Genomic DNA, 26,660 nt, shown 5'->3' on the forward strand with positions numbered 1-26,660 from the left:
TTACTTGATAAATGGCTTATTATCTTCATAGCTAGAAAGCATTATAAGCAGAAAAGAGAAACAAAATTATTAGACAGAATTAAAATAGAAAGTAATAAGAAAGCATTTATATATTTTATAAATCAGTCAAAATGCAGAGGCAAGCAATTAAAGAAATAAAGGCATATTATAGTTTAAAAGTACGACAGCAAATTAGATATTCCAAAATCATTATAAAAATTAAGGGCAATTCATGACATCGACGGATTTGTAAAGAATATAAATCATGCCATAAGTTTGTTAATGTAGGGGTCTACCTTACCCAGGTAAGTCCGTATTATAGTAGCCATCACAAACACGGTAATTACTGGTGTAGATGAGAAGACAGAAAGAGGAAAAGGAAGAAAAGAGAGAGATGCTGAAGATTAGCTCTCTCTCTTACCATGCAACATGCAATGAAGCTGGCACTAACCTAGCCAAAGCATCTAATTTTTAAGAAAATTTGCCCTTCCTATAGATCTGCCATTTTTTACATTAAAAATATTATTTTTTCACAATCCCAATATAACCAATACTACCGCTCCAAATTCTAAATTAAAAGGCTCATACTTCTATAAAAGAACTCTGAACATTCTTCCATAAGGTGATTTAATGAATCAACAGCTATCATTTTTGGTTAATTAGATAGCATTTTTCCCCACTGTTGGAAAACTGAAGCTTTTATTCGACACCGAGATAAAGTAAACATGTGTTTAATTAGCATGAAAACAACAGATAATCTTCAAGTTAACAATAGTAATAGAGTAAATTCTCTTAGGAAAACAGGATTAGGAGTAGAAACTGCTCAGAATCCTTAAAGCAAAAAGTCATTTAACAAAACAAACTTAATATAATCATATCAGCCATGCAAATAGGGAAATCATCTTCAATTGCATTTTAAATTTACATGAAATTGCTACGGTGATACAAAATTTCCACGAAGCCAATGAAACAATTTCTTGGCTCTAGAGCAAGACAGAAATTATTATCTAATTATTGACCAATGTCTGTGACATGGTTTCAGTGAGATTCAACCTTGATCAGTAAAACTTCAATCTGAATAATTGCTACAGTTAATGGAAGGTAGAAATCCCTGTGTTCCCTGTGGAGAATATCTTTTACTTAGTTTGTCAAGTATTAAAATTGAAATACAAAATACTTACTTAATGTTTTCCAACCTGCTAGAATCTGGTTTCAAAGTGTTTGAGTGTTTCACCATTTTGCACAGTGTGATCACCAAGAAGATAATATTTAGCTGTTACAACAAATAAAAAATTAGACCACTATGAACAAAGAGTTAAAATGATTCAGTTTTTGCAAATGTATTGTTGGCATGTGTATACAATAGACACTGATTCAATTTTAGTTTATGTATGCAATGATCACGTTGAGTTTATATTTAAAAAAAAAACTCCAGTTATGTATGATCCATTCTTTAATAGATCATTTGACATGAAATTGCAACCTCATTAAGTCGGTATCATGTGGTAATGATTAAATAAATTAGAAAACCTAAATTAGTTTCTTTAGCTAGATGTACTCCAGGGCCTAAAAGCCATCTGATGGAAACACTGAAGTGAATTCCTCAGAAGGGGTATTTACATCGTGTAACCAACAACAGACAAATTACTGGGCTTGGAACTTTAAGACTTGATTGAGAGCCTAGCTCTTGATTTTGACTGAATAAATGAGGATAATAAGATTTGTACAATCTATTTATAAGGTAATTGTGAGGATCAAATAAAATAATGTGAAAAATGTTCATCTGTTATATAAAGTAAGATAAAGCTTGAAAAAAATACACACACACACACACACACACACACACACACACACACACAGATATGTGTATGTTTTTTAACTGTTAAAAGCCATCAGTTCTTTTTTTCCATGTCTCCATATTATATGGAAGTAGGTAAATTCTGACAAGAGGCTGTTTGAGTCCTAAACATTAGGCTGTGCCAAGAATTTAGGTGTAAACAAAAACAAACTAGGGAAGACAGACTCTGACATAGAAGGAAGGTAAAGGGGATTCCAAGAGGTCAACATGAGTGCACTCAGGGGAGAGGAGTTATGTTTTGACAGGTTTGCATTTGCTTCTCCAGACACCTGGCAGAATGTTGGTGGGAAGGGAGGCGGTTCCATCTTTATGTTCCAAAAATAGAACTAAGCTAGATTGTTCCCGGATTTTTTTTTTTTTGGGGGGGGGGAGGCATTTTATTTTTAGATCACTTTTAAAGGGACAAAAAAAAAAAAAAGATTATCTTGTGAGCTTTATACAACTTGAGAGAATGCCAGAAATAGTATATTCAGAAGAGAACCCATTTCACCCATCGTGCGTAAGGATGAATGTCATTCCCTAGTGGCAGATAATCAGCATAACTCATTTTTACTGAGTCACAACATGATCCCATGATAAGATTATTTCACTTGTCCATCACGACTTCTGATTTGATAATTAGGAAAAGTGACATAAGGCAATACAGGAGAGTGGCCAAGTCCTTCCTAACGAGGAGTTTAGGAGACGAGTTAAGAAAAGCTTTAATGCAGGCAGTCTATCAGTCATTGTGTCTACTGTGCCTTGTGATTTCTCTCAGGTGTAGACTTCTCTCTTACGGGATAAAATGAGGTTAATAGGTATAATTTGCTAGGTTGGCAGAGAGCATTCTATCCTTCAATGTTAATTACCTACAGACAAAAACAGCTCTTTGTTTACAAAATTAATTTCTTAAAATACATGTTTAGAGAGAAAGTAAAGAAAATTGTGGAAATATTATCTGGCTTTATTTTCTGAAGATTATTCTAGTTGGGTACGATGTAAATAAATGCTTGAATTTTCAGGGATGTTACAACATGATACATTTCACTCCACATAAATGTGCTTCACACAAGGATTAGGGAGATCTTTCTGGTAGTACAGCAAATATTTCAATGGGTTTTAAAAAAAATCATGGTAAAGTATATCTCTATTTTTTTTTTAAAGGTGAAGTCCACTGTGTTATAACTTTTTATTTTATGTAACCGTAGCCTTAACTAGTAAAATTCAAGAATGGTTATAAATAAGTACTGTATAAATATCCTAAAAACAAACAAACTAAAACCCAAATAACAAACAATAAGCTGACTACAACTCTCAGGTAAGATGGCTGGCTTTACAGATAAAAAGTAAAATCCAGCCGGGCTCAGTGGCTCAGCCTGTAATCCGCGCTTTGGGAGGCTGAGGTGAATGGATTGCCTGAGCCCGCGGGTTCGAGACCCGTCTGGGCAGCGAGACCTCATCTCTACAATAAATCAAAAAATCAGCCGGACGTGGTAGCGCATGCCTGTAATTCCGGTTACTCGGAAGGCTGAGGTGGAAGGATTGCCGGAGCCCGGCAGGTCGAGAGGCTGCGGTGGCCGGGAGCAGCCACTGCACTCTGGTCTGGGTGACAGAGTGAGACTCCAACTCAAAAAAAAAAAAAAAAAAAAAAAGTAAAATCCTTTAAATCTTTCTACCCTTCTTTTTGGATGTCCTGATAAGAATTTTTTTTTTTTTTATTGTAAACTGCTGATCTTAAGGTTATTTTTTCCTCTCCTTTTCTTAACAAGTTCCTGACACATATAAGGGCCACAATTCGGTGTTCATTATGTCCTAAGCAAATTAATTATCCTTCATCCACTCAGGAACAAAATATTAGCAGTACCAGTACACTTCAGAAAGAAAAAAGTTATTAATTATCCACTACAGCGTATAAAATTATAAAAAAGTAAAGAAAGTGAATGTGGAAAATGTCAACATATAAAGTATGCTGGGAAAAGAAAATGAGTAGAAAAATGTTAAAAACTGCCTGGGGGGGGGGAGAAAATGTTAAAAACCAAATATTTGGCCAGGCTCAGTGTCTCATCTGTCATCCCAGCACTTTGGGAAGCTGAGGCGAGTGGATTGCCTGAGCCAGCGGGTTCAAGACCAGCCCGGGCAACTTGGTGAGACCACATCTCTACAATAAAAAAAAAATGACCCAGGTGTGGCAGTGAGCACCTGTAGTTCCGGCTACTTGGAAGGCTGAGGCGGAAGGATCGCCAGAGCCCAGCAGGTCGACGCTGGGGTGGCAATAAGTGTGCCACTGCCCTCCAGCCTGGGCAACGGAGTGAGACTCCAACTCAAAAAAAAAAAATCAAATATTTTTCAGTGGAGAAAATCGGGTTAAATTTTTCCAACAAAACTGAAAGAACAGAATTAAACTTATCTATCTAAAAATACAATTAAGGCTGATATAGGATAAAGTCGTTTTTTCCAGTTAAGACTAACCAAATTGAAAGTGCCACAGAAAACTTATCTCAATAACAGACTGGTGCATTTCTTCTCTTTCACCCCCTTCACTCAACAGAGGTTTTTAACATTATATATGTGTTCTGTGTATCTTTCTAGTGACACATATAATATATTCACGATGCAAGTTCAGAAAATTGAAAACATTAGAGGAAAAAAGTAGCCATAATCCTACCTCCAGAGGTTAACAGGCAGCACTTCCACAAATAACTGAGATGTATCTTGCCAAAGACTACTCAGCTACTCTAAGGTCAGTGCTGAGATTTAATATATACTGTGGTCTAGCTCCACAGCCCACACAGTCTTTCCAAATAGAATTAACCAATTGATTCTGAGTGAGAAAATTAGGATTCTTCTAACAAAACAAAGACATACTAGGTCTATATAAAAAAGGATTTCCTTTCTCAAAAAAGTCATTCAACTTAAAACTCACTCAGAGACGAGTGAATTGAAGATAAATAATAAATTAATACATAAAATGTGGCCTCAAAGAAATCCTAAATATCGTAACAGGTATACTCCTCAAATGATTTCTGCCTGATGGATTTGCCAGAATTAACTTATTCTCCATTTCCTTTGAAAACATGACAATCCCACGACTGACAACTGGCAAAAATGCCCACACTTCCAACAAGTCAAGGTGTGTGCCACAACAGTTAGTTGTGTTTCTCCAAATCTGTTTACGTCAGTTACTCTCACATACCTAGATATCACACAAACATATACACCTCACAGTGTAAAAAGAAAAAGAAAGTTTTAAAAAGCTGTGGTTTCTAACATACTTAAAATGAAATTTTTAAAAAGACCTAAATGTGAATCTCTTCCAATGACCACTAAGATTTTTGGAAACAGAGTTATAAAACTGTTGAAGGACTTTGGCTCTCAGGTTATTTTCCAAGTGTCCGCAAATTCTCCAGTGTGAAAAACTGAAAATAAAACTTTTAGCCAATGCGCTGGCATTTAGATGGTCAAGAAACTCATAGTTAAACTCGACACGAATCTAGCCTCTGAAATCTGACGGGAAGGCCCCCTTTCCTCTGCATTTTTCTCATGACATAAATGCACTTCTGTGCAGTGCTGCTGTTTCTTTTTACTTTCTGGTAGTAGAAGTGATTTCATTCTCCTTCTTACTTTTACTTTTTCCCAATCTACTGTCCTGCCTTTGGTATGCATTTAAAAAATACAAGAAATCACACCCATGCTCTATCCTCTCCCCTCAATTCCAATTCGGTCACCCTTGACCCCTCCTATTGTCCATTTTTTTCTTTCCTGTACAAATGCCACTGAGTTTCAACATTATATTTTGGAGTAGGTTGAGAAAGGAAAAAAGGTGGAGCCATAGCTATGTCCCCAAAGATTTGTCAGGCCTGTTAAGTACATGCAGTTACTCAATTCCTCACACAGAAGTCACTACTAGACATTAGGACTGTGTTACATGTGCACATCAACCCACCAGCCCAAATGCCCATGATAATGATCATCATTTTGAAGACAAGCAACTCATTCAAGAATCAATCAGATTTCAGCCCTGTGGGCATTTGTGGGTGTGTGCATGTGTGTTTACAGATAAACAGACCGATAGGTGTCTCTTACAGAACTCTATGAGGGCAAATCCCAGGGAAAAGATTTCTATTCAGCCAAAAAGAGTCACCATCAAACTCGGGCATTCTTTCTCTCCTGCTGACAAATATCACTCTTTTACCTATTCCCCCAAAATAATTTCACAAATTACTATCTATAACAGCATGCCAATATAATTTGCTGATAATATTCAACACTGCGTAATGACAGTACAACTAAACATCACCCGTATTGACTAACAGCAACAAAGAAGCTGAAAAAAATAAAAAGGTACCACAGATTACAGGAGTGCACAGTTTGTTTTATGGTCATCAGCCTGCTCAATTGAATCACATCCGTCTGAGCTTAGCAGCTTAAAATTCATTCCACAGCTTGCAGTGCTGACATGGATATGATAAGACAGAGGAACAGAAACATCGCTCTGAAGTAACCTAGCTGAACTGCACATGTTCTGACCCTTTTTGTCCTCCCTGGAGCTTTTGCTACCTGGCAAATGCAACTCTCACACTAGCCTTGTATCTCCAGATCTTTGCTGTTAGCCAAGCAGAAACCTGTTTCTCCCTGGGACTAGCAGCCAGAGAGGTGTTCTCTGAAGAAGACTTCTAAATGAGTGTGTGAGCTGAACTCTTACTGAACTGAATTAATTATTAACGATGCAGATGGAGCTGTCCAAATGATAAGAACAGCTCCTGACGTGTCATGATCCAAGCTTTCATTAAACCATTTCAGGCATACTAATGGTTTCCCACTGCTCATTGCTTACCAGCACTTTTCTCATAGATATAATAACTCTAGTGCCTGTAGGCAAGACATCCTACAGAAACGCAGAAGTAGGAAGTTTTATCTTCCTTAGTATATTATTTTTCTTCATAGATTAATATTTAAAATGTACACCTATTTAATACAACTAAGTGAAACCGTTTTACTTCAAAAACCTGGAAAAGGCAAAGCTATACTTTCTAGGAATATCAATAGGTAATTTTTGTCATAGTATTCCTTAAAAGGACAGTATACTACATTATTTATAGTGTTAAGATTTGTATCTGAATTCAGTTTTAAATGCCTTAAATCACCAGAGGGAGACATGTGGACAAATGTGTCTTTAACAAACATAAGTTTGGCAATCATATCACATTTCCATTTAGGTTAGATCAAGTCACTGCTTGGCAGTCCTACACTACGCTCTGTGTTGGCACAAAGCATCTGCAGGGGAGAATTCCAAGGAGCTCTCTACTGGGATTGCTACCTGCTGGTGTTTTTTGTTTGTCTGTAAGTTGGAAACACTGTTCCAAAAAGCCCTTCCCATCTCAATCTAAAGGACTTGGTAGAGGATAATAAGAACAAGATGAATAAGCAAGAGCCGGCACTCACTATCAACAGGCAGTGTGAAGAAAAGTGAAAAGAATGTCCTTCACCTTTTTTTCTTACTCAAAAATGAACCGGTGTGAACATTAACTCCTTTTGCTAAGTGAAATTTTTCTTTAATGCTCTAAAGTCAGTAGTTATCTTCAGAGATATAAACAAAACTGAAGTATGAAAGAAAGAAACATGCTATTTTCACAGACCAAATATCCCTAAAGCAGTCTATATTTTTCAAAGTATAAACATATTTGACCAAGAGCTTAGAGGGAAGGGGGAAAAAAAAAGGCTGTGTCTTCAAGGAGCAGGCCTCTTCCCATCAGCTGTTTGTTGTTTAACTCTAGATTCTAGATAGGCTTAGGCTGTATTAACATAAGGACGCCAAGAACGAAAACTGGGGCAATCATCTGGATCGAATAACTCTGATGAGAATCAGCTTTCCTGGGAATACTTGAGAATGTTTTACCAGTTTGATTCATACAGGATTCATCTCAAAGTTTCATTTCGCTTTGTGTAAGTAATTGTGTTAAATGATTAACTTTAATGACAAATAGGCATCCACTCGAAAAGGTTTTACTTTTTTTTAAACTGAAAGTTTTTTTGCAATTTTATGAAGCACTAGTTAACTATCAAAAAAAATCCTAAAGAGCTCATGAATATCACTTTTCTTGAAAAAAAGTTAAGAAAAAAAATCCTTAAAATAGAAACAAAAAGATATAGGTAATATTTACTTGTGTTTGTTTCCTTTTTAATCTTATAATGGTTAATAGCACCCATCACTGTCAGCATAGTGCTACGACTGAAAGTTTTAAATACCAAAACCAAGATACTTTAGCTCACTCTTTTTTTCAACTATATTTCAAATGACTAAGGATAGTGTAGAAAGTTTTAAAATATCTTAATGTCGCTATTTTTAGCTTGAATCAAACTTGTTTAAAAATAATATTTCTTAAAAATCAATACTTTCATTTGGTAGTCTGTCTTAGAAAAGTAATTTTATTTCTAATGAGTTTAAAGTCGACTTAATAGTCATTCATTAATCTAAACTTATGCCCTAAAACAAAATTTAGGGTGTGGTCATCTATTTAAAAGTACTAAAAACTATGTGAAAATTAGGATCATAAAAACTAAGGGAGTGAGTGTTCTTTTACTTTTCTGAAACATTCTTAACAGAGCTTATATGAAGTATATTGTTTAGATTATGACCTATTTCAGTATATTGAATTGGAAATAAGAAAAACTACTTTTTAGAGGAATGATGATTTTCAGAAATAGTATTAATTAGGAAGTGTACACACTCTCAATAATGGCATATATTTAAAATACACTGTAGAACAAGATCTCTTGAGATAGATATTTGTAAATCCTAGAATGCACAGATACATGAACAAAAAACAAACAGTACCTGTTTGACTAGCACTGCCAAAGCAGCAAGCTAAAAAGGAAGGGAAAAGAGAGTCTGCTTACCAGAATAATGAAGGTAACAGGTCCAATGAAACTCCATATAAAATAGTTATCAACGTGAAGCCAGCAACTGTAATGAAAAGAAACGTATAAGCATTAGTAGCTTCAATGGATCCTTACCATCACAAGGAAAACAGAATTTTAAATACCTAAAAAATACAACTGTCTCTACATTTGTCTTTGAAAACTCATTTATCATGTGCACGAACTCTAACAGCTCTGAATTATTTGCTGGTTTTGACTTAACAAAGGATAGCAATTTATTTACTTCAACCTGCTGGTTTTATATTTGATAAAAAGAGTACTAAACTGTGCTTGCAGGGAGAAAACAATAAACACCACCCACCCCTTAATACTTATAATCTCTGATTTTCCTAAGACAGACTTGAAATTCAATATTCCAAATGGCTTCATCATTTTAAAGTTCTACATGTAATCTTCAAAACGTGCCTTTTGTATCTGACTGAGCTAAAGTGCTTAATTCATGGAACACTACAGACCCACCCCTGCCAAAAGCCCCTGTTCAGATGTTATGTTCGTTGCAAAACCGTGTGGAATAAATATAATACCTCTACCAGGAATGGGCCAGTACTGGAAAAATAAATCAAAGCACAGAACTCATACAGTGTTAGGGTAAATGATACATAAACTTATTAAGACAGATTTTACTTCGTGGTTCATTTTTCACATAACATTGAATCTCCACTGAACTTCTTTTATTTGTCTTTCATAATCTGTATAGTCAAAAAGCTTTCTTTAGTCCAAAGAATCTTTATGTAACTAATTTTATCAAAGGAAAAACAAACAAATAAAAAAACAGAATTGGAAGGGAAAATCATGCCTCTAGCATATAAAATCCTTGGAAACATGGCTAGGTCTACCTTTTGACACGTTCCGTAAATATCTATATTTTTCTAAATGAAAAACAGTGACTTACTTTAATCCTTTCAAACTGCCTGATAAAATATTATCAAAGTAAAACATATGGAATAGAATGTGCTCCCGCCACAAACTGGAATGAGTGTTGGCTACACCAGGGGCCAAATGAAGCATTAGCTTAAAAAGAAGTGGTTAAACCTGTCAGCTGCCTTAAGTTTCAGAAGAATTTTTACTTAATATCTTTCGAAAGCCAAAAAGTTATTTACTTTTTCAACTTGTTTCAGGTCAATCTTTTGTGTTAAAAAGAAAAGTCCATAATTCAGAATTTGTACTCTGGTACAAATTCTCTGAACCTAGAAAATTACAAAAGACTTGATTGTAATGTGTGCGCGGTATGACTATTCTCTTACCAATAAAGCTTTCAGATGCTATTTTAATCTGTCAGGGACCTTCACTGACAGCTAACAGGCTTTAAAAAATTATTCACTTGAAAAACACTCAGGTCACTTGCAATTACTTACGCTTTTTCTGTTCCATAGCTCTTATAGTCAATAGCAGCTGAAACTCCAACCACTGTGGCAGGAAACAAGTAACCAGCAACATAGTAATATTTTTTCCTTGAATATTCACTTTCAAAAACTTCAACTAACATTAAATAGAGCTGCACACCTTCTAGACACATCCAAGCAAATGCTGCCAAAAAGAAAAAGTGTAGAAGTCCTGCAAATATTGGGCATGCAATCTATAAAGGAAAAGAGCAAAAAACACAAAGGAAAAATGAATGCAAACAGTTCACTCTAAAGCTATCAGATATTCGCTCACGAAAATCACTACTGTTTTTAAAATACATTATTTAGAGTACACTACTGCTTCCTCAAAACATTTTTTTCATAAATGGAAACAAGTTATGAAGACTACCGAATTTGAAGACTATAATTCTTACAGAGTATAAAGCCAACTGTGCTAGATTTGATCACTATAAGGCACTGCTATTTTTAGTGAAATTAAACATCAGAGAAGAAAACATGTAATTTCTCTCCTTGGATTGTCTATTATGAAAACTGAATATTCCACGTGGAGGTGATTTGCTTCACAAGTCTTTGAGACAGTTGTTTGCAAATATACAATTTCTATTTTTTCCTATAATGGAATTTGAAAACTTTGCTTTAATGACAAATACCCTGGCTCCAATTACCTAGGATTATTTTCCCACCATATCTGGAGTTCTTAAATTCATCCCAGTGCAGATGAATACAGGGTGAAACATTCAATAATTAAGTTCTATTTCTGACATTGAGACCTCACGATGAATAAATGGCTTTGAACATGAAGAAGGAATCACTGGCCAGAACGACTATGTAAGCAAAATAAGAATTTTTAAAATAGCATCTCCACATTCCATTATCTTCAGCATTCTTCTATCCAAAATGCATGTCTTAATAAAAAGCCAGAAACATTCGACCGTACCTTAATACACAAAATAAATTACTTCATAATAATATTCCTTAGGAACTGGGCTGTCTCTTAATCTATTGCAAATTTTCTTCCCATACTGCTTATATCAACTATAATAAGTTACACAATCAAATATTAATATCAGCATCCTATGTGGATTCACACCTATTAAAATAATGTTCAGAGACCCAAGGTCAATAAACATGGCAGGTGCTTACCGTGTATTTTGTCTTATCAATGCCTATTAGGAAAATAAATTCAGCAATAAACAGGTTGATGCAAAGGTTCTTGTGAATAGTATTTCGGTCACTCTGCAGACCCCGGAAAAAGCAGAAGGTGAAGATGCAGATGCCCAGACAAACAAGGGAAACGACAATTCCCACCCAGGTGATGACTGTGAGGAGTAGTTCGTGAACTCCATCTTTATACTGAAAAAAAGAAGACAGAGGAACATTGGGATTCCTGCCCCACGTCCGCTAGAGGAAAGACAGCTTTCACACAAAGAGCTCATGTTTCCTGCTGAACACTTTGAAGAATAATACTCATTTATGTTCAAACAGGGTTCAATACCAAAAAGAAATTCTGATCATATAATAAAGTTCAATATTATCTTATTGACTTTTCTATTTAAAGGATGATCTATGAAAGAGGAAGATTTTACCTAGAAAATAATGCAAGAGCCCCATTATTCAAAAATGATTCAATGAACTACACAAACATATGGAAAATAGTTACATGACAGAATAAAAACTATTTGGTTATGATAAAAAATAATGGCATTTAAAAATGGTATTTCCAGACTAACAAACAAGCCAAGTTTTAAGTTTTGATTTTTCTCCTTGGGCTTTTATACATTCACATAATGAAGAGCTGAGTATACCAAAGACTTGAGATTTTTGTACCATACTTCTTAAAACACTTTTATCTTCCGGCCATCATTTGCTTAATCATAAGAAAGAATACCGAGATGGATTTCAGAAGCCATTTTGGCTTTTCAAAATCCTGCAGCTTTGCACGGTGCGCAAAGAGGTTAGGAAACTTAAAGTGAAAGTTGTAAAATTACATTCAAACATTCAAGATGAGAAGAGCGGATAAATTGTAGAGACTTCTGCCACTCTTGTAAGACCTAATGCTATTCTTTTTTTAAAATCCCAGGTTGCCTCTACCAAACACCTGCCCCAAGGAGAAAAATTCAGAACAAGTCTGTAATGCTCAGTTAATACCCAGCCATCCTACTGCTAAGGTAAGAGTTAATTTTCATTCAAAGATATAGCACATGATTTTGAGAAGTAACCCACGACTTCTTAAAATATATGGACAGTGTAGAAATGATTAGAAATCCCCATTACTTTGTTTTTTAGTTACAATAAGCACCCAAAGACAGGTCTATTACACAGGCTGTTTTGAATCAGAGGTTTTTCTCTGCTACTAATTAGAAGTGTGAATACTTACTGCAATTTCCCTGTGGGCCATGAGAATTGCAAAATTGGTTAGGTGGCTGCATGCACACGTTGTACGAGTTTTATTAGTGTCAACCAGCTTGCAGCCCTGGGTAGACCAATATCCCATCATAGTTCTCTCTGAGTAGTTCCAGAAGGAGCAGTTTGCATTGAAATAATTGTCAGGCTGGGAAATAAAATGACAAGATAAAATTAGGATTTTATACTCTAAGATGGCAATAGCAATTGTTTAATATGTATAAAAGGTAATTTAGATTAAACTTTGCATGTTTCGGACTATAAAGTTTTTCATCAGCAAAATTGTGGACTACGTTATACAAGCAGCTATCTAGCTTAAAAGGGGCTTTATAGTCCGAAACACTCTAAAGTGTACTCTAAATTACCAAAGACTCATTTTATACAATTACCATTTCCATTTTATGATTTTACATATTGATGGTACATTAGAATATATTTTTTTCTTCCTTTCTAATAAAATTAGAACCATAAATTTGTTCTCAGAAAACTGTATGAACCAAGTATTTTAAAAATCCACTTTCAATTTTGGGTTCATCTTTGGTTAGTTCTAAGAGACATATTAGCACCAATTAGAATCATGTTGTTAGTACTTCAAATTTCTTAACAGTGAATCAACTGAAGCTAATATGAGTAACAAAGCTACTCAAATTTATTTTTCTTTGCCATGTCTGGAAATCTGTTTTGTTATCTGTGGGCACCTAAATCATTCTACTTATAACAATAGCCAGAAATTCTGTTGACAGTCTTCCAAAATAGTGTAGTTACTTCAGTACCAGATTGCATTTTAAGGCGGAGGAATCCTGTCTCCTCGATTCTATATTTTTTAAATGCAATATTTCATCACAGTTGTGTCAAATATCACAGGTAAAACAAATTGAAAAACAAAAAACAAGAAACTTGCCACACTCAAGAGGCAGAGTCCTAAGAGTTAATACTCAGCTATCCCGCTGCTAAGGTAAGAGTTAATTTTCATTTGAAAACAAATTAGAGCCATTTACATTTTCCTGTTGATTACTGAATTAGCTTTCATTAAGAATACACTTAAGTTCTAATAATCACTGAACCCAGCTCATTTAATTTTCATGTTCACAGACTTAAATAAACTTGCGCTTCTGACCTGGTCCAACATTTACAATTCAAAAGGAAAAGTCTCTCTTTCCCCCTTCCCATCTCCACAGTCCTCTCTCTCGGCTCCAGCACATCAATTTTTCTCTCCTTCCGCTCTGGTTTCATAACCTTCCGCGACTTCATTAGCATACATTAACTTACATCAATGTGTGGCAGGGTAAAAAGCACAGGATCCGTCAGGTATACTCGGCTGGACTCTTTATTGATTGAAACTGAAATGACGTGAGAATTCACTGCAATGGTGCTATTACGACCTATAAAGTCAGCACCCAGCTTGATAGTTGCATTTTCTGTGCTAAGGAACTGTCCCAGACTGCGGTAAATGATAAACACCAACTTTGCAAGTCCTAGGAAGGTAAAAATAGTCATATGACATACAGAAGATGAGCTTGTGAATCAACTAAGATACTCTAAAATGAGAATCAACCGTGAAAGAGTCCTTATAGAATATTTAGTTAGATTAAGTTTATTGGGAAAGGGTAAAGGATTATTTTAAATATTAGTCCGTTGTTCTTAAATAAGGAGTTAAATACATAATAGCATTTTAGAATTAATAGGTTTAACTGAACAACAAGAAAAAAAACCCGTCAATCCCCCGACTTCCATCTCACCATTCCTGCTATTCTGTTTGACAGTATTTGCAGAGAGCTGGATTGAACTGCCTGCTCCTTTGATGCCCAGAGGAAATTTAAAGTCTTGGATCTGTCCTTCTGTACTGAGGACTGCAACTTCCAGGACTGGATGAGGTAAAGACAAGGAGGAGAAAAAAATCAGCGTTCAGTCTAACTACAAAGAGGCAAAAGATCATTGAATAGAAACTACTACTTTCTCTATGTCTACTTATAGTATCTTATTGCTAGATTTCAACAAAATCATGAACAACAAAATTACTCCAAGAAGTCTTAAAACTCTGACTTATCGAAAAAATCCTATATAATCATTTTAACATCTTTTCATATTTTTTATATCTTTTGCACTAATTCCAATCGCTTAGTCTATGTGTATGGACAGTGTATAAATTCATGTATGTAACTTTCAAAGTTTTATATTTAAACCATGAAGTTAAAACAAAAATATTTCAAAATGACATTTTAAAAATCTTTGTTAGGTAAGGTTTCAATGACCACTACTTGGCAGTAGTAAAACGAAATATGAATTATAAATTTGAATGACTATTACATCTATTTCTAAGTATGATCCATTTTAATATGTAAAATTACATAGGTCAGTTTGCAGTAATAGATTTTTTTCTAAGTTCTGAAAGTATTCAGCCAGCACAGCGTACGTATGAGAACATGTTTATCATTATGTTAAAACTTCTCACTCATTCTCACTAGTACTTGTCAATCATTTTACATGCTCAAGTTGGGCAAAGGAGAAACTGTGGGCCAAATCTGGCCTGCCACCTGCTTCTGTAAATAAAGTTTTATTGGAACACAACAGTGCTTATTCATTTTCATATTGTCTATGGTCGCTTTTGTGCTACAAAGCCAGTAAATTATTTTCAAGAGAAACACATGGCTTGCCAAGCCTAAAATATACGCTATCTGCACCTACAAAGAAAAAGTTTGCCAACCACTGCAGCCTAATCTACACTTTCAAGATTCCAGTCAAGTAATGACATTGAAAAACACATAAGGAAAACAATGCATGACATTAAGAACATTTACCTGCTAAAAAGGCCAATGTTGCCTAACTTCATTTAAAAATGTTTACTGTCTACTGGTAATTCTTATAGACTGCAAATATTTTATATAAATATTTATTTTGATTTTTAAAAAGAATGAAAAAGTACTGATGCGTCTACAAAAGTTAACTATCTTATATTAGTAATTACAGTACTGACATTTTATTAATAATTCCAAGGAGTCAGATGAAAAACTCATTAATTTCATATATTTGGAATTAAAAAGTAACACATACTCTTTAAAAAAAACTTCAAAAACCACAGTCCACATATTTTTCTCTAAATTTCACCTTCTCTAATGTCTGTATCATTGCATAGCTATGTCTGTGCTTAAACATACAGACAGGATGAATACAAACAGGATGAATTCACCTAACACTAACCCCTTTTCTGCTTACAAAAATTGGGCTCATATACTAATTCCTGGACACTAATTTATTTTTTAATCTTCGATAACTTTGTTTTGTAAAATATATATAAATTTAGCTGTAAATATTAAAACATTTATAAATTTCTGTAAGCAATTAAGCCACACGCCAAACCCGTGAAATGCAAGTTTATAATGAGAGCTATGTAGCCCTTGGAATTCTATCAGATGCAGAAACTGATTGAAATACTTATTGATACATTCATGAAAAGGTTAAGCAGGTGGGTAGGTGAGTAATCTGTTCTCATATCACAGATTCCATATGTGGAGGGCCAAGGTTAAAGGTGGGGGAAGAAGAGTGATAAAAGTAATCGATTCTTCCTCACACTGAAAGGAACTATCAATTATTAATTATTCGTAAGACAGAGGACAGGGTGAAAGAAGAAAATCTTTTTTATGGATCATCTCAAATACAGATATACATGTACAAAAAGTTAATTTCATTAAAAACATATTTGCTTGTCAAACTTTAATTTCATTAAACAGATATTTACTTATGAGAGGTTAAAAATATTCATAGTAAAAAAAATCTTAATTTTTTTAAAGTAACACAATCATTACTACAGATCTTAGTAGGTATTTTTTAAGACATAAGAAAATGCAATAATGAACTTCATCCAACAAATACATATGTTTAAAAACATACAGAATGTTTTTCTAGAAAAATAAAACTAAAATAAATTTAAAGACCCTAATAGTTTATAACATTAAAGAAAATCAACTGATAGTTAAATATATACTGAATTTTAAACAAGTATTCTATTTTTTGCTTCAGAAAACAGAAAAAGATTGTGTCCTAACTCATTTCACAAGATTTGCAGAATGAGTATAAAAAACAGCATAAAAAAAAATTACAGGACATTTTCATTCATTAAGATGATGCAAAAAATCTTTAATAAAATATGCACACACTTTAAATGTAATATCCTGAACAAATTAAGTTTAACTCAAAAAAGGCATGTGGAAATTAGTACAGTAGAAAATGCATTAACTCAATTCATCAAATTAAGAAATTAAAGAAGAAAAATTATTCACAGAAAGAATTCAATAAATTTCAACACAGTATTAAAATATTTAAAAATTTACAAAATAATAGGAGTCAAGGAAAATTCCTTGACCAGATAAAGGTTTTGCTATGAGACAAAGATTATCTATCCAAAACCTATATAACAAACAATGGTGAAAAACTCTAGAAGCATTCCTTTTAAAGTTAAGACAATCACTATCACAGGTTTTATTTAGCACTGAACTAGAAGACCCAGCTAATGCAGTTAATTCAAGGAAAACAAATAAAAAATATAAAGATTGCAAGGAAAAAGCAAACATTTATTCACAGTAAACATAAATAACTACACAGTAATCATGAGGAACTCTACAGATAAACTATAAGAAGTAGCAGGAATTTAGCAAGGCTGCTATCAGCAAAATCAACTGTGTTTTAGGTAACAAGCAACAAACTCAGAATATGTAATTTAAACAGTGATACTACTTATAATAAAAACAAAAAGTATAAATTGCCTAGTAATAAAGCTAGACACTAATGGGAAAAATGCATAACTCTATAAGAATACCTATGACCCAAATGGAGAATTATACAATGGTCTTATTTGGGAGAACTCAACAGCTCAATCTGGCACCTCTTTCATAATCAATTTACAAACTCAGTCTAATTCTAATTACAATTTCAACAAGATGTTTATGTGCCTGAAGCTTGACACATTGATTTTAAAAATCATATGGAAGATACACACCGAAAAAGCAGCTAAAGCAATTCCTCAAGGAACAAGGTTGAAAGACTCAACAGATAATAAGAATATTGGGGGGAAAAAAAGTGCAGCAAATAACAGACTCTCCTAACATGTGGGATATCATTACAAATCACTAGGGAGAGGAATGGATTATGCACTAAAAGTAGAGAAACAATTGCTATTCATAGGGGAAAAAAATCAATTTTGTTGCCTCTGTCATATCATATTATCATAATTAAAAGTAAATTTCAGGTGGATTAAACACATAAGAAGGCAAAGCTTTTAGGTTTATAAGGAAAGTCTAAGATCCTTATAAAACTCAATGTAGAGAAAATTTTCTTAAGCAGGAAGCCAAAGGAAAAATATTTCTTCAACCAGATACCAAAAGCCCCAACCTTAAAATAACAGACTGATAAACTTGACTTCATTATTTTGTAAAACAATGATACCTTTAAAAAAGTTAAAAAGAGAAAGCATAAAGAGAATAAGCATTTGTTAAGTATATAATCCTCAAAGAATTCATGTCAAGAATACACGGAGAAGTTCAAAAAGTAAACAAATAAGTAAAAGTTGTGGACAGAAAAGTCACAGGAGAGGAATGAACACAGGCAATGAATGCATTTTTAAAAAGTCAACGGCATTAAGTCTTCAGGAGAACTGCAAATTAAAACAATAGCATAATCAATTCAAACTCATTAGACTGACAAAATTTATGTCAATAATAAAGTGCTAGCAATGAGAGTGATGGTATTACTGGTAAGAATGCAAATTGGCAAAACAAAGAGAAAATAGTTTGGCATTGCTCATTGAGGTTGAAGCTGCATGGGCATGCTCTATCCTTCAAAACTTCTGTTTCTAGATGTATGTGTGTTTTGTGTGTGTGCCCTACCTAGAAAAGTGCACATAGGAGCAAGAAGGCATATAAAAACTTCCATTGCAATACTGCTTTTTCAATATTACATTTAAATAATCGTGGTACCTTCCTAGAAAGGTCAAATGAATAAACCAGAGAGGCACATGTCAGCATATATACATATGAAAATAGAAAGGTAAGAAAAAAATTAGTAATTACATTTACAATGTGAAATCATGAATCTTAAAAACATGAAAAGTATTACATGTCTATTCTTGTTGGGCAAAAATATTTTTAAAGTTTACCAATGCTAAAAATAAATTAAAGATGATAGTTATCTTCTTCATGATCTGACCAGAAAAGAGGAAATCCAGGGAGCTTCCACATTATCTATGTCCTTTTTTTTCTGTCCCCCCACCCAAATTGAAGCAAATACAATAAAATACCAAGCTATGCTGTTCTCTACACTTTCTGTGTGCCTGAAATAACATATACCACACTGAATGATTAGTCTCAAAGTGAAGATACTTGGTTCATGACAACCACTTGGAGAAACAGCAGCTAAAAAGTATAAATAATCCAAATGTCTAACTAGTGAGTAGGTATACCAAATGTGGCATGTCCTGACAATGGAAAAGTCTCCGGCAATAAAAAGGATTAAACTATGAACACTCCCATTTATATGGATAAATCTCAAAAACATGACTCTGCATAAAAGAAGCAAGATGAAAAAGAGTACTACATACCATATTATTTCCTTCAATTGGAGGTCTAGAAAAAGCAAAACTAATCTATAGTGACAGAAAGCAGATCTGTAGTTGGTGGGGCAAAGTGGGAGGGGAGAGCTAAGACTGCAAAGTTGAATGAAAGGACTTGTCTGAGGTAACAGAAATGTTGACCCTGTTGGTGACTGTAAGGGTGTACATGTGTCAAAACTCATCAAACTATACACTTAAAACAGGTGCCCTTACTGCGTATAAATTATACCTCAAAGTTGATTTTAAAATGCCACGATCAGATATAATTATGACAGATATAGGCATGTCATTTTTATGAAGTCACATATTATAAGGGTAAATCACACTACGAAGTTAAACTAAGGATTCAAGAAGAAATCACTAAGGGGGAAAATCAAATTGTTTCAATAACCTAAGATATTACAGCCATGCCCTCAAGAGAGTGAAAACATAAAGGAATAGTGGGCTATTTTAGTCCTCAGATCTGAAGAGAGCAATGTTCTCTTTGTATTAAATCATGGATAATGTTTTTTCCCCCACAAAATTGCTTGTATCTTAGAAACTAAAAAGATACAACTATACAGAATATATATAACGGCTAGAATATATAAAATGATTTTCATATCGGTGATTCTTAGGCAAACAGCATATAGACATAGCAAATTACAGGCATTACTTCAGAAATGCTGGGAAAATGTATACTACATTCCAGAAGAATCTCCACCATGTCTTTTAATTAAGAGAATAAAAATCAACACGGAAAACAATCAACTAGAACTCTGAAAAACACAAGTATTAGAAAAAAATGTATTCTCGAAGCTTTAACTTTTCAGAATATTTCTCAAACTGATAAAATATCTTGGACACAGAATAACAGTGTATTCTACATTCTACACAGGTAAGGCTGATGGAAACACAGAATGTCAACCAGGCCCATCAAATTTTCTTGCACACTTGAAGAGGCAGAAAAGAACAATTTTAGGTTAAAAAAAAAAAAAACTTTCAGAAGATTTAGAAAACAAACTGAGGTCACAACATGCCACTTCAAATAATACATATTTCTATGACTCATTCTCTAAGACAATCAAGTCCACACATCCTCTTATCCTTACAGGCATGTCACTGGAAACATTTGAGAAGTGTTGTTTATTGAACATCTTGGGAATTTTATTAGATCGCTAATTGAACTGACCTCAAAACAAGCCTCAGATAGAAGGGGGGAGTTTTATTCATTTTATATTACTACCAGAGCTATAATCAAATATCCTTTTCCTCATGACTAGGTATCCCAGTTAGGCATGCCAAACTATTTTTACTTCACTTAGTGTGAAGTTTTTTAATGATTTATCATTTCCAAGCCTCACAGTAAATAAGAAACAATTATTTCACTAATACTTCATTTCTTTCATAAAAATATACTTAAGTAAAATAACCTCAAGGTTTTGAAATAAAAAGTCATCGATTTTATTTATGTCCATTTCTTCTAAATACTCCCTTTTCTGCATTTTTTATATAAAGTCCCACAACTCAGGCAGGCACAATTAGATGTTAAGACCTGGTATCCCAGAAAGCAAGTCTTCATTCACTATCTGCTGCCCTAATGAAGTTGGTAGAAAAGTCATTTTGGGTTTTTTTACATTTAGGCTTGAGAAGCTTTTTACTTCACTAAGGGATACTGTTAACTTCATCTGAGTTCAACCTCACTGAATAATTAACAATTCTAAATTGGTCAAGCCTAAATTAATAATATTTTACTATACTTACTGTACTTTTTCCAAATACTTTCAAAAGTGATTTCTACCTCTCAGTGTAGCATTTAAATTCTAAATTATGCTTCAAAACTATCTGAGGCTATTTTGCAATCTACGAAGCACTGACATTGTACATTATGGGAGAGGTAGTCACTGACCACATTTTCACCTGAAGGCAGTTATGTTTAATAGAAACATTTGGCTCAATTTCTGTGTGCTAAAATATTTGACTGAGAGAATGCATTCCATAAAGTAATTTCAATTCATCAGGAACACATTATATAAAATGGGAAAGCATTTGCCACAGTTTCATGACTTAGGCAATACTTATTCTAGTATTTAAGTACTCAGATTTTTTTCTTTAGTGATTTTTCAATTGGAAAACACACACACACACACAAAACCAACTTTTAAAGATATAAGATAGATTTCGGCTTTTGAATTAATTTTAGTTAATGTGATCAATGATTTCTCTTGCTATCAGACAAAAATAATTTGACCAAAAAGAAGTATTGCACAAGGGGAATAACTCAATAGATAGATTCAGGACAAAAACATCATTCTCTTAAACATCTAACTGCTAAGTCAAAATTAAACCTGACAATAGACTCACTTACCAATATTATCTGTGGGCATTGAGACCCTTGTTGGTTCCAAGAGATTGTCAGCTAGGACAAAAGCTCCCTCTTCCAACGTATCGAGTAACATTGTGGCGGTATGGGCTTGTTCAGAGGAATTCATGTGTTTCCATGATTCCAAAGCTTCAGGTCTCAGAAGGTTGTCCACTGTGTCAACAATTGCCTGCATCCATTAGAAAACTATCATTAGTTCTGACTGCTTCTAGAACCAGAGTGATTTTCAATCACCGACTAGTGACAATTGTAGTATTTGTCTGTCATGATGATTTATTCTTATTTCAAGATGGAAGGACACCTGAACAAGAAATATCTGGTCAACTTGAAATATACCTGACCATTTCAAAATAGGACTGACTGAAAACCCTGTGATGCTATTTGATTATAAGGAGTAAGTGTAGAAGCATGGATTGTTTCTGTTTATCTAATCATACCTTACTTGTGGAAGAAAAATACGATATTCTGTGTCGGCTCTAACCTGAGGCATTACTGTTATAAATATGGCCAAAACTAAAGCCATCTTACTTATAGTCTCAAGACCTAAATATTCTAAATAGAAGATATTATTGTTTCTGGAGTAGACAAACATTTATGCTTAAAAATTAAACCATATTACTTTTTTGAAACCTTAACTAAAAATAGCAACCAAAATTGTGCCTTACAATGTTTACCTACTGTCATTTGTTTTAAAAAAGAAAGAAGGTGGTTTTAAAGTTGACAAATTATGTGCAAACATTTCCACTCTCCCAATTCCTTGTCCAGTTAAAAAACACTTGAGAGTACACAGAAATGTAAACAACGGTCTGCTTTTAAAGCAATCAAGAAAGCAATCAAAATATGTAAAGCCCATATCGATAGCTTAATGCAAAAGAAAAAGTAGAATAAAGACTTCATGAACATCCAAGTCGTAAATATTTATATATATAGGTTTAATTTATCACCATGCAAAATAACATTAAATAAAATATAACCCAGTCAGTCAATCAGTTGAGGGCAGACTCTTACACTGACACTTGCTGCAGGTATGTACTCACTGCGCCTTGGAAAGCTGAAATCACTAAGTTTATTTCACTCTATTCAATTTGCCTAGTCATAATGTGTCATTAGGCCTATAAATAAATTGTTTAGATCTGACGATAATCACCGAGGAAGAAGAACACACGCTGTACAAATAACAACAATATAAACTGCTAGTTTGGAGTATCGTATTGAAATGAGCAGGGGGAAAAGCTGTTTGAGGATACTGTCGGAGTAAGATTAATTAGCTTAATCCATCTTAATATCCTCGTTCTGTCTGCCTTGTGAGCCACCACGACCTTCCTAGCAGGTGGAAGATACTTCGAAGTGGCATTAAAGGCTTTTTTCCCTCTCTAATGGGAGACAGAATAGTCAAAATGCTCACACGGATACTGCTGCAGCCATTAACTGGAGTAGGACAGAAATTGGTCTGCTGAGGCCAGATTCATTAGTCACCAAGAAATACAGACTGGAGCATCTCATCTAAGTTACAAATGAATCCTCTGTCACCAAGTGGGAACTTGTTTCATTTGCATTGTGTAAGTCAGCTTCTGATTTGTAATTTAAGGAGTTTTATTAGTCTTATCTGAACAAGAGAAGCTCAGTTGAGACGTACTGAAAATGACACTGGTCAGAAATTAAGGTCATGCTGAAATTTACTACATAAACAAATGACTCGCTGTGGCCTGCTTTTATTCATTTGAAATACTCCTTATTTATTATGATTTGTACTTTTCTAGTGGAATCAAAATGATCATTAGCCTAATCATATTCCTGAAGTTGTTTCTTCCTGCCAAAGCAAAAAAAGGCTACTCTTTTCCCTTTGAGATGTATTTCCCGGGCAACATACCAATGACTGCATTTCATGTGTTTAACTAATACCTTAAAGGTGAACAGAACACTCAAATTTATAGACTTGCTCCCATTAAGCAGGCTAAAAAGGAATTTTCAGAGTATTACTACCTAGAACTTCTCCACCGTCTTTTCTTGTTAAGTTCTTGGGTTCAACAATGCCTGATACAAACTTGTGCGATGCCTTTTTTTCTAGACTTTGCCAACCAAAATTAGCAAAGTCATGGTTTTCAATATCTAACTTCTAGTCTGTACAACTACAAAAGTTCTTTTGTTTTGTCGTCAGAGTGTATGGATTGGTTCTTCAGGGTTTGATTTATCATGGTTGTGGTCCCCTGAAGAGGAAGACTAGAAAATAACTCTCTCCCCAAAAGGAACTTATAAAATTCACAGAACAAAACAAAATGCAATTTGGGATTGTTATTTTGATCTATCGCACAGAACTAGCACAGCATAATTCCACAGCTAGCCTCAGCATGTTTCCTATTACTTGGCTATACCAGGGAGAAAAACCGGCTGGAGCAGACTAGAATTCTAAGCCAAACAGTGGCTTTCTGTTCCTATTAGCCTGATAAAAACCAATATGTAACATATACTGACAGCATTGTCAAATTACTAATAATTCACTTCTAGTAACCCATCCCTATACCAATCTAACTCTAGAAATGATTCCTAAAAGTTTCAGGACAAAGCCTATTTTATTTAAAAGTACACCATAGCAAGAAGAAAGCAGTGACTTTTTCATGCACATACATTATGACTATACAGTCTTTGATATGATAAACTGCCAATAATATATCATAGCTGTTTTACTCAAGTTGTTTTTTTAATCCACAGAGATGACAACAGGAAACAAAGAGACTATATAATTACTTTCCAATTAAGAGGATATTTCATTAAAATTCTTGGACTTTTGGATAAATGGAAAAACAGCAAAAATTATTAAGACAAATGATTTGCTAATTCCGAAAGTAATATACCTGTGAAAAGCCAACATTTGTACAGCTGATATGGGGCACATTATATAATTATCAAAGACTGAAATACATTGGGTCATGCAGCAAGATGAGAAAGCGTGGCAGGAAGCTGAAGAGGGAGAAAGCAGGGTGACAGCACAGGAGAGATACCTTAAGGTAAGCCCTGCATGTCTTCTCCCGTTTTTGGAGCTTTTAAGTAAAAGAAAAGAAAATCAGAGGTTAGACTTTTATCTGCTGAAAACGAGGAAAGAAGAAATCCTCAAAAACTAAGCCTGTGTTCCAGAGTTCAAAGTTTCTTACATACAGTGGTCCTCTGGATGCCTGGGGCAGTAGTCTGCACTGACTTCCAAAAACGGCTTACTCCACAGTTTAGGGCGGTATTTTACTAAGTATACTATTCCAGAATATAGTGACAAAAAGAAACAAAATATACATGGCGGTCAAAAGAAGAAGTCAAATTTCCAACCATGTAGAACCACATTTGATTTGGGGTTCCTATGAATCCAGTATCAGCACTATCATGTCATGAAAAGTAACTATCACATTTTTGTCACAGTGGAAAAAATTAATAGCACTGATAGAATATATTCCTGGAGAGGGAAACTTGTCCTTTTCCCAAAAGCTGTCACTGAAAGGAGCATTCTGGTGATTCTTGTATGTGTCATGGTTATGTGACACAACTCTTACAGCTGCAGCCACAAGGGTTACATGTATCAGCATACAAAAATATCAATTGTATAAGATAAATAATTTTCCCAAGTGAAGGTAAAGCACTTTAAAGTGATGGCACTGAACATAATCAGATGGACGAAGTTTGCCACCAACTAAGATCTCTCTCAGGTAACTAACAACATTTACACTTTGGGGGGAGGTGGAACCACTGTTCTTTTCTCAAATGTAATTCTTCCTCGAAAAAGGAACCAAATTAGAAATTCTGCTTCTCAGTGTATGTCCAGGGGGCCAGAGGTTTGGCTGTTTACTGCTAGAAGAACCAAGAGCTGCTGTGTACAATGTCTAGTTGAAAATAACAAGCAATAACAAGCATTCTTCCTACCTTGTTATAACTCCGTCCAGCTGAATCCTTTTCACTAGGTTTCAGTTCCTGCAGCTGTGCATCAAGGATGTCCACCAACTGCTCCATCAACCTCACGGAAGAACTCACATCCCCAGCAAACACTGGCCCTTTGGTATGTTTAGCCAGTTCATTGGCAAGACTAGCAGCATTTTCTCCACTTCTGATCTGAAATGACAATTTGTATTATCTCAGTTAAATTTCCTGTTCTGTTTATGGTGTCTGGTTCTCCTTGACTACCTTTGTTGTGGTGAAAAAAATATTTGCAAATCTGTCAAAATCTGCAACTAATTGAGACCAATAACTTTCTCTTCATCTCCAAAAGATTAAAGGCTTTTAGATCACACACACACACACACACACACACACAAATTCTTAACCAAGCATCTAAAAGAAACAGAGCAAAATACATCCTTTCTCAAATGTTTTAGCCAGTTCTCTCATTTCACTGTAATCATGTAAAATTGTCATTTCAAACTCTTATTTATTCCATACTATCCAGCCATAAAAAAATGAAATAATGGCTTTGCAGCTACTTGGATGAAACTGGAGAACATCATCCTAAGTGTAATAACGCAGGAATGGAAAAACCAAATGCTGAATGTTCTTACTTATAACTGGGAGCGGAACTAAGGATCTGCAAAGGCCTACAGGATGGCAAAATGGACACTGGAGACTCAGCAAGGGGAGTGAGGAAGGGAGGAATGAGGGGAGGGAGTGAGGGAGGGATGCCAAATGCCACGTGCACAGGTGGGGGTGGTGGGTACCCTTAAAGCCCAGACTTCTTCACCACCATACACTGCATCTGTGTAACCCCAAACCATTGGTACCCCCTAAAGCTACTGAAATCTAAAAATAAATAAATAAAATCTTATTTAGTCCCATGATCCAGAATTTAAATCGGGATGCCATCACTGATAGCAAGGGTTGTAACCCAGTGTTTGTGTTTTTTCAGAAAGGTAGATGGAGGAGAAAATAAAATGGCACTGCATTACACTGTATTATTAAAGTTATTGATGCCTTTTAAAGTCATTTACTCATTTTATCGTAATCTTGTGTGATATACACATCTGCTTGCATTCTGTGGATTCGGTTGCAAACTTAATGACATTTGATTTATTAGGCCAATTCACTATTTATCTTATGAACATCAAAAGAAAAAGAACAAGCCAAATATGAATGCGATTATACAAGCATGTACTCATTTAAAAAGCTTAGCAGAGAAAAAACAGT

General features: G+C 34.5%; 1 protein-coding gene across 1 annotated transcript in view; it reads right to left on the reverse strand.

Moving 5' to 3' along the window:
• ADGRL2 (adhesion G protein-coupled receptor L2) overlaps window positions 1-26,660 on the reverse strand; it is an 82,621-nt gene that overhangs the window by 10,930 nt on the left and 45,031 nt on the right. Inside the window, exons 6-14 of the mRNA XM_021711563.1 lie at window positions 25,410-25,595; window positions 21,492-21,675; window positions 14,283-14,408; window positions 13,813-14,018; window positions 12,518-12,691; window positions 11,284-11,493; window positions 10,132-10,352; window positions 8,735-8,801; window positions 1,182-1,273 (exon numbers count right to left, since the gene is read on the reverse strand). Coding sequence (XP_021567238.1) covers window positions 1,182-1,273; window positions 8,735-8,801; window positions 10,132-10,352; window positions 11,284-11,493; window positions 12,518-12,691; window positions 13,813-14,018; window positions 14,283-14,408; window positions 21,492-21,675; window positions 25,410-25,595 — 1,466 coding nt within the window. The remainder of the gene's footprint in view (window positions 1-1,181; window positions 1,274-8,734; window positions 8,802-10,131; window positions 10,353-11,283; window positions 11,494-12,517; window positions 12,692-13,812; window positions 14,019-14,282; window positions 14,409-21,491; window positions 21,676-25,409; window positions 25,596-26,660) is intronic.

The sequence above is a fragment of the Carlito syrichta genome, unplaced genomic scaffold (genome assembly GCF_000164805.1).
Source record: "Carlito syrichta isolate Samal-C Ts95f unplaced genomic scaffold, Tarsius_syrichta-2.0.1 Scaffold302367, whole genome shotgun sequence".
Classification (NCBI taxonomy): domain Eukaryota; kingdom Metazoa; phylum Chordata; class Mammalia; order Primates; family Tarsiidae; genus Carlito; species Carlito syrichta.